Source organism: Octopus bimaculoides, chromosome 3 (genome assembly GCF_046866305.1).
Source record: "Octopus bimaculoides isolate indiv1 chromosome 3, ASM4686630v1, whole genome shotgun sequence".
NCBI lineage: Eukaryota > Metazoa > Mollusca > Cephalopoda > Octopoda > Octopodidae > Octopus > Octopus bimaculoides.
In genome coordinates this window covers 3,894,442-3,904,779 of record NC_142930.1, presented here as the reverse complement: position 1 = coordinate 3,904,779, position 10,338 = coordinate 3,894,442, and the positions used below count along the sequence as shown (strand labels likewise).

Sequence of the window (10,338 nt, the reverse complement as noted above, 5' to 3'; positions counted from 1 at the left end):
GAACAAGAATTGGCACTTTAAATCCATCTCATTAACATTGCTCTAATTTTCTAAAAGGCTAACATCAAATGATTGGAATTACTTTTATTTCAAAAATCCATGCTGTTAATTTTTTTTTTTTTCAAATCTACTTTAACTGTTGCCGGCTGGTAGAAATTCAGATAAAATATTCAAGCAGATCGTGAAGGTATCTACTTAACTTGAGATTCTGTTGCACTACTGAAATGAAGGCTGAATCATGCCAAGGATATTACTGGTATCATTTTTTGATGACTTGATACTGTGTAACTCTCTTTGGTAATCTTTAGTGTTCACGCCGGTCAGTTGACAGCATTGGGATATCAACTGCTACAATATATTACTTAGACATACACATACATACACACATGTACACACACACACACACACACTCATAGTAATAATAAATATGGAAAATGTAATTGGTAATTTCAGCCTTATAAAACATACACGTGTTTCAGTTAATCATGTGTTCTTATTACTTAAGACCATTTGATATAGTATGATTGGCTCACTTCTTCAGTATTTGCAGCAGAAAATGCAAACTTAGTGAGATGGTTGGCCTGATTTAGTCCAGTTGTGCAAATTACATTTAACATTGTTAGTGAAGCAGAATAGAAATGATATTGTGAAGTAATAGTGTACTGTTGACAGAAGATAGATAAAAGGTTGACTCAACACACGCACACACACACACACACAACACAGCACAAGTATATCTAGTGTGTTTATATGGATATGTGGTATGTGTGTAAATGTATTATAATATCTAATAATGTTTGAGGTTCATTTTTGAATTTTTGATCCTAAATGATGGAAACTTTCTAATTTCCAGCATTTCAGTTTATTTATTTGTCTTCAATTGTCTTTGATCTTCCAGTAACAACAAGCAGTTACCATCAGTCGTTTTTGGTATTCCATGAAGAGGGCTACATTGTCTACGAGCCAAATGACTGTGTCATCCGCAGAGATGTTGGAAAGGAATATGGCAATTTCAAGTTTATCCCTGAAAACCTTGATGCTCCACCATCTTTATGCGAAGAAAACAAACCCTGCAGTTGGGGCTCAGCTGTGAATATCAAAAATAAGTATATCTATATAAGCCAACCGAGACAAGGGAGAGTCGTGGTGGTTGAGATTACTCATAGATGGAACCCTGTCCAGGTATGTAGACGTGATTTAACTTCTTTTGAAATACAAAATAATTTCAGGTAATCTCGATCTTCAGCTTGAAGTGGAGGTTGTGTTAGAACAGGAAAATACTGCATTTTTTAGCTCGAGAGAAACTCTCATAAGGACTTATTGTGCATAAAGGCATTCAAAATTATATTGTTGACAAATGATCCTTGTCTGCCAATGATATAATTTCAAGTGCTTTTATGCACCATGGGTCCTTACGAGAGATTCAAGCATGGTAAATAACAGAGTATTCTGTGACCTCCATGTAAAGCTGAAGATCAAGACTACATTTTGGTGTTGATACTGCTTCTGTCACTATTAATTATTTTTAAAAAAAAACGATTTAATACTTAAATTATGTCCCAAAATATTGAATTATTTATTCAAAACAACAGACGTTTGATATTAATAATTCTACATTGTAGCCAAAGTTTTTAAAATTATTAGCTTTTTATAACTGCTGTTCAGTCTTTCTAATTCTTAATTTAAACAATTGTAGATTTTGCAAATATTGTTGTGTCTCAAGAGAGTCATTATCATCATCATCATCATCATCATCATCATCATCATCATCATCATCATCAGTTAATGTTTGTTTTCCATGCTGGCATGGGTTGGATGGTTTGATTGAAAACTGGTAAGCTGGAGAGCTTCACCAGGTTCCAGTCTGATCTGGCAATGTTTCTACGGTTGGATGCTCTTCCAAACACCAACCACTCTGAAAGTGTTTTTTAATGTGCTGCCAGCATGGGTGACCTGGAACCAGCATGGGTGACCTGGCACCAGCATGGGTGACCTGGCACCAGCATGGGTGACCTGGCACCGGCATGGGTGACCTGGCACCAGCATGGGTGACCTGGCACCGGCATGGGTGACCTGGCACCAGCATGGGTGACCTGGCACTGGCATGGGTGACCTGGCACCAGCATGGGTGACCTGGCACCGGCATGGGTGACCTGGCACCAGCATGGGTGACCTGGCACCGGCATGGGTGACCTGGCACCGGCATGGGTGACCTGGCACCAGCATTGGCCACGACTATGGTCTTAGTTGGCTCGACAGGTCTACACAAGCACGGTATATCGCCAAAAGTCTTGGTCACCTGTCACTGCCTCCATGAGACCCATTGATTGAAGGGTACTTTTTATGTGCCATCTGCACAGGTGCCACTCAAACAGCACTGGTATTGGCCACAACTATGATTATGCCAATAATAAACTTTTTTCCTGGTTATGTTTCACTTTTATCATTAAAAGTCCATTGAAAATGGTGGAAAGCTGGCAGAATTGTTCGCACACTGGGCAAAATGTTTGGCGGCATTTCACTCGTCCTTACGTCTGAGTTCAAATTCTGCTGATGTCGACTTTGCCTTTCATCCTTTCGGGGGTCAATGAAATAAATACCAGTCATGCACTGGGGTTGATGTTATTGACTATCTCCCTTCCCCTAAAGTTTCAAACCTTGTGCCTATTGTAGAAAGGATTATTATTATTATTATTATTATTATTATTATTATTATTATTAAGGTGGCGAGGAACTTAGGTTAGCGAACGTTGTACGATAAGTAAATAATATCTTTTAAGGTGGCGAGCTGGCAGAATCATTAGCATGCTGGGCGAAATGCTTAGCGATATTTTGTCTGTCTTTATGTTCTGAGTTCAAACTCCGCCGAGGTCGACTTTGCCTTTCATCCTTTTGGGGTCGATAAATTAAATACCATTTGAGTAATGGGGTCAATTTTATCAACATGTTCCCTTCCCCAAAATTTCAGGACTTGTGCATATAGAAGGAAGGAGTATTATTAGTTAATTAGTTGAGTATTTAATGAATTAACTAATGGCTTGTCTGATTAATTGCTCGGTGAATCAATCAACCAGTTGGTTTGTCAAAATTCTTTCATTGCCATTCACAACTTCGTTAATGACATGCCCTCTCTGCTCCAGGTCTGACTGAACAATTAATAAGGCAATCAATCAATTAATTGGTTAAACAGTTACCAAATTGGTTAATAATGATAAAAGAAGTAAAATAGAACCAGTGTGTGTGTGTTCATTGGCATAATGATCTTCCCAAGATAAAACAATATCTGTTTCAACACATGGTTTTACATCAAGAATCTTGTAAACCAAATGCAAAAAACAGAGCATCTGACAAATATTTCAATCAAGTAAAAGACTCTTTTGTAGATCTGGGAATATAGCAGTTGTAAATGCCATGCTCTTCCAAGCTGAATTTTTGGTATAACAGAAGTGGCTTCAGCCATTGAATTAATTCTTTTGAGACCAACACACCTGAGACTCCTCTTAATGTTATGATATAGATTTCCTATTTTAAAATGATTTCAATTAAAACCTCCCATCAAGATTCCAGGTTTATAAAGACAGAATTATTTCTCTAAATTCTTTACAATTTTCAAAATTTGGTCAGGAAATAAAAATGAAACCAATTTGTTAATTTTCATTTTAGATTCACTGTTGAAGTAACTATGTTGACTCTTAGGATTCATAGAGCTGATTACTTGGTTTCCAAAGAGTATAAATGACTGAGATCCCATCATTCCTTTTTAATGGGGACCTTGGCCTGTTATAGGGTTACTCTTTTACAGCTAACTGGACTGAGCTGGAGCAACATGAAGTCCTGTGTTTTGTTCGACAGAGCACCTGGTCTGGGAATCTAAGTGATGATCTTGTGATCCTGGGTGCAACATCCTCACCCCTATGCTGTACACCTTCACAGGTTCACAATGCCTGAAAAAAATATACGAATGTAGAAATTGCTGGGGTCAAAGGTCCTATAAAGTGATGAGCATGTCCCTTCCTCTGGACCAATCTGCTAAAAAAAAACACAAATCAAAGAAAACTATCTGGATTATTTTTGACTTCATTCTTCCTTCCTCTTCAACTTGGTCTCTGTCTAAATGCCAACAATGTTGTGTGATGTAGCAATGGGACATGGCTTAATGGGTAGTGTATTCAACTCACAATCATAAGATCATGAGTTCAATTCTTGGTGGTGCATTGTGCCGTTGAGTGGGACACTTTATTTCATGTTGCTCCTGAAATACTCAGCCACCAAAAATGAGTGGTACTTGTAATTCAGAAGAGTCACCCTTGTCACCTCTGGCATCACTGAATCTCCCTGAGAACTATATCAAGAGTATGGGTGTCTGATGAGGGCCCAACCACCTGAATGTTTATTTCAAAAGCTGGCTGTTCTCTTGATCAGATCAGCTAGAAACCATCTCATCATGACTGTTGTGGTAAAAGTCACAACACCCCCTTGCAAGAATAGACTTGACCGAATGACTATAAATAGTTGCGGTCTGAGTGAGAGACAGGAGGTAGTAAGCGTTAATCGCAGGAATTTGTCAGGTGTTGTTTTGGCAGTTTGTTGGAATATCGTTTGTTGGTTTGTGGAGAGTTGGTTGGATTGTTACGTTGTTGTTACTCTGCTTTGTTATATATTTTATTGTCACTACACAGTTATAGTGTAAACAAGTATTGTCTTAAATAATGGCAATAATTGGTGACGAGTAACTACGTCACAAATATAACCGAATGCTATTTAGTTTTGTGTGGTATTTTACCAACTTCAAAAACTCATGAAATATAAGTATTTTTTCTGCAAGTAACATTTGTTTCAAATCTTTTATGGCTTCTTAAACAATAATGTTTTTTTTAAATTCTGATTAAGTGTTGTGTTAATTGCATAATATTTCAAATTGATTTACACCTTAATGAATATATTTGCAGGTAATTTACACCGTTGTGTTAATTGCTTAATGTTTCAAATTGATTTACACCTTAATGAATATATTTGCAGGTAATTTACACTGACAAAGACCCTGTTTCAATGTTTTACATTGAAAGTTTGGATCAAGTCTGGGTTCTCTGCTGGAATAATGAAGTTGATACTGGTTCCAAGACAATTGTTGTCATCAGAGAAGCATCACAGGACAAACAGCATCATGCTGTTCACACACAACCAATTGGAAATAGATTCGATTTGGTAAGAATTAACAGTTTTGGCCACTAAAATATTTTTCACTTTTCTTTTTCTCTTCCTTCCATTTTCAGTCTCTGTTATTAACAACAGCATCTTTATTTTAATGCCACCACCGCCATTATTATCATCATCAGTGATGCCACACCACTTGTGCTATCATCCTTTCATCATCATCATCATTGTTGTCATCATCATCATCATCATCATCATCATCATCATCGTCAACATAGCTACATTCATTATTGTCATCTTCAACATCATCATCATCACTATCATCATCATCATCGTCATTATCATCACCATCATTGTCATCGTCAACATAGCTACATCATCTTCATCATCTTCATTATTGTCATCATCATCATCATCATCATCACTACCACCACAGCTATTATCATCACCATCTTTTAATGTATTGATTGAACAGACTAAGATATTTGTTGTTTGCTGTGGTGAACAAAGTCGGAATGGATAAAATGGGTGAAAGCCAAACTTGTGAATGTTCCAAAACTTGTACACATTCCAAACCTTCCTGCTGACATTCGTGGAATTGTTTTGCTTTTATCCAATAACCTGTCAGGAATTTGACAACAAAGCTTCAGGGTTTTGATTTTGATTGGGCCATTAGCAAGATCTCACCATTCTATAGATAAATCTTTGGTCAGCCACAACTGGAGACTGATTTCATTGTATCTTCTGTTCAATCTCGTCTTCCATCATATTAAATTTCCTCTGCATTTTAGCAGCATTGAAATGTTATTTTAGTTTATGCTGTTGTTTTGTTTTCCTTTGTTTGTTTTTATCAGCAATAAATGTTTTTCTTTGTTTGTTGCTGTTTTTGCTCTTTTATAAAGAACAATCATAAAAACCAAAAATCCAGATAAGCTAAGGTTTAAAATAGTAGATTTGTGATTTTCTTATGACGGGTGATATCAACTTTCTTTTATTTTTCCAAATCCTGTTTGAAAAGGAATAGCATTTCCAATCAGCATTATTTTGGAAATGGTCGTATCATAGCAACAGCCTCTTCTTTTTATTTTTATATATATTTTTACCAGAAGCAAGTTTGCTGAAGGGGAAGAATCAAGCAATTGTCTGATGAATTGTTCTGTTGAAGAACTTTGTTATACAATACAAAAGCTTCCTAATAGAAAATTTTGTTCGAAGGTATAGAACAAGTTAGAGACCTATAAAAATTGCTAAAATCAATAATATCCTTTTTCCAATAGTTTTCTTCCTGATAGAACCACAAATTGCTATTAATAACCATCTTATGGGACCTACACTTAGAAATGGTTATTAGTTTTAACATGGTCAGCTATAATGGCATGAGAAGAATTATCATTCAAGTAAAATGGTTCCTGACAATAATTGACATTTAGAATTGTTTGGTTGCAGAGTTGCTGGTTGAATTCCTTAGAAAACTGAAACAGACTTTAACCTCAAGGTTTGTTTCTCGTGTGCATGTGTGAAGGTCACAGCTGCAATCATTCTCAACATTACAAAATATTCAGCCATCAAAAACTGGAGTGCCTCACTTTTATCTCTGCTTGTTTGCTTGCTTGATTGTTTGTTTGTGTGTCTGCTTTGATATCTAAAAAGACAACAAGCAGTTCAATGTTTATGATAATATTTACTAAGGAAAATAAAAAAAAATTGATTATTTTCTGTTAGTGTATGAAATTTTTAACTTGTACCAAGCTATTGAGATTTTAAGAAAGTTAACTACCGTTATTCAAATCTTCACATACTTCCAAACCTTCACCATCAATATCATCCATCTATACAAATACACACTCAAAGACACATCATCATCATCATTATCGCTGTTTAATGTCCGCTTTCCATGCTGGCATGGGTTGAGACAGTTTGACCGAGGACTGGCAAATCAGGAGGCTGCACCAGGATCCAATCTGATTTGGCAAAGTTTCTACAGCTGGATGCCCTTCCTAATGCCAACCATTCCAAGAGTGTAGTGAGTGCTTCTCACATGTCACTGGCACAGGAGCCAGTCAGGTGGCACTGGTATCAAACATGTTCAGATGATGCTTTTTATGTGCCATCTGCATGGAAGCCAGTCCGGCAGCACTGGTATTGACCACACTCAGATGATGCTTGTTACTTGCCGCTGGCATGGGTGCCAGTCAGGTGGCACAGGCATTGGCCACGACTATGATTTCGTTTGATTCAACAGGTCTTCTCAAGCACAGTATATCTATGAAGGTCTCAGTCACTTGTCACTACCTCTGTGAGGCCCAACATTGGAAGGTCATGCTTCACTACCTCATCCCATGTCTTCTTGGGTCTACACACGTACACATAGGTGTAATTACATATATGTATATGCAGTGAAGGTGTGTGGTTTAGGGATTATAGGGTATTTGACTCAGGATTCTGAGTTCAATATCCAATGATATGTTGTGTTCTTGAGCAAGTCACTTTATTTCACATTGCTCCATTCACACAACTGGCAAAAATAAGTTGTAGCTGTAATTCAAAGGGCCAGCCTTGTCCCATTGTGTGTCATGGTGAATCTTCCTAACAACTACATTAAAAATATGCACATCTGTGGAGTACTTGGCCACTTGTATGTTAATTTCACAAGCAAGCTGTTCCGTTGATCAGATCAACTGGAATGCTCATTACCATGACTAACGGAGTGCCAGTTTATATATATATATATATATATATATATATATATATATACACCCTCGGAGTGGTTGGCATTAGGAAAGGCATCCAGCTGTAGAAACTCTGCCAGATCAGATTGGAGCCTGGTGTAGCCATCTGGTTTCACCAGTCCTCAGTCAAATCGTCCAACCCCTGCTAGCATGGAAAGCGGACCTTAAACGATGATGATGATGATGATGATATACATACATATAATTAACATAATAGGTTTAAAAATTTGATATTAATTAATATCAATTTAATACCAGCAAAACCAGCACATTAAAAGAATCAGAAGATCCAGAAAAAAATTTTCTGAGATCTCAAAAGGATTATCGTATATGTATATATAAAAGAGAACACTAAGTGGACTTCTAATGTGGTCTCGCCCGTTTGTTTTTGCTTCGCTGAATTTTTCTTTGAGAATTTTTCAGTGATCTTCTAGCACATTAGTAGTCCACTTCGTGGTCTCTTTTATATATACATATACATACATATATATGTATAATCTTTTATTCTTTAACTTGTTTCAGTCATTTTACTGTGGCTTTGCTGGAGCACCACCTTTTAGTCTAAGAAATCAACCCTGGGATTTGTTCTTTGTAAGCCTGGTACTTATTCTATCAGTCTCTTCTGTTGAACTGCTAAGTTATGAGGACATGAAAAACACCAACATTGGTTGTCATGCGATGGTAAGGGGGGACAAACACAGACACACACATACACATAAATATATTCATACACACACACACACACATATATACACGACGGGCTTCTTTCAGCTTCCATCTACCAAATTCACTCACAAGGCTTTGGTCAACCTGAAGCTATAGTAGAAGACACTTGCCCACGGTGCCATGCAGTGGGACTGAACCCAGAACCATGTGGTTGGTAAGCAAGCTTCTTACCACACAGCTATTAAAAATATACATATATATATATATATATATATATATATATATATATATATATATATATATATATATATATATATATATATATATATATATATATATATATATATATATATATATATATATATATATATATATATATATATATATATATATATATATATATATATATATATATATATATATATATATATATATATATATATATATATATATATATATATATATATATATATATATATATATATATATATATATATATATATATATATATATATATATATATATATATATATATATATATATATATATATATATATATATATATATATATATATATATATATATATATATATATATATATATATATATATATATATATATATATATATATATAGATAGATAGATAGATAGATAGATAGATGATTGACTTCCATAGTTTCATTATCATCATCATCATTTAATGTCTGTTTCCCATGCTGGCATGGGTTGGACAGTTTGTCAGGTGCTAGCAGGGCCAGGAAGAGCATCAAGTTCAATAGTCTGGACACACTGCTTAATGTCAGCCACTTTACAAAGTGTACTGTGTGCCGTTTATCTGGCATACCAGTACTTTTTACATGGCACCATCACCTGTACTTTTTATGTAGCATCATCACTAATGCTTCTTTATGTGGAACCAACACTTTTTGGTACCTTTTCTGTGGCACCAGAACCAATACTTTTTACAATGCTACAGTAGAAGACATTTGTCCAAGGTCCCAAGATGTGAGATTGAACACAAGACCATTTAGTTATATAATCTAACAACATTCAATGCTGTATTTTTTAATGTTATGGTATTATTATGCTCAATATATTACAATAAGGCTGTGTGTGTAGTTTTCATCTTAAATATATTAGGGGAAAACATAATCTATATTTGCAGTGACTAAATTAAATTTCTATATTTTAAATTTTAATAGATATTTAATTTAAAATCTATGAATATCAATTGTGTTGTTCTCTGCTACATTAACGTGCTGAACTGCACATACACAGCTACATGCACAGATAAACAAACATGTACACATGCATATGTATATGTATTATGCATGTATATGAAATCATACGTACATATACATACATACATATATACATATATAGACATACACACATACATATATACATATATACATGCATACATATATACATATATATATATACATATATATATATATATATACATACATATATACATACATATATATATATTTATATAAGGCTTTTCAATTACTGTCAGGAAGTTGAATTTCAATTCATGAAACGAAGCAGCCATTTATTTAGATGGAAAATTGAGATATTTGAGTGAACAGGATAAAAATATTTATTGGACACATGATTATTTTAAGGTTATCATTTTGTTTGCGGTGTTTACATGGAAACCGAAATTAATGGTTGAGTTTTAAGTTTCACTGAACAGTCCTGGAACACAATATAAGAGTTTTTAGATGTTGTTTCTTATCAACTGAGCCCTGATTCTGGAGAACTACAATCACAGACATTCAAATAC

The 10,338-nt window shown here is 35.0% G+C and overlaps 1 protein-coding gene across 3 annotated transcripts in view; it reads left to right on the top strand.

Annotated features, from left to right (window-relative positions):
• LOC106875235 (follistatin-related protein 5) overlaps window positions 1-10,338 on the top strand; it is a 368,722-nt gene that overhangs the window by 337,393 nt on the left and 20,991 nt on the right. For all 3 annotated transcript variants that reach the window (XM_014923295.3, XM_014923296.3, XM_052966672.2), the window contains exons 11-12: window positions 899-1,182; window positions 5,020-5,205. In XM_014923295.3, the coding sequence (XP_014778781.1) occupies window positions 899-1,182; window positions 5,020-5,205 (470 nt within the window). The remainder of the gene's footprint in view (window positions 1-898; window positions 1,183-5,019; window positions 5,206-10,338) is intronic.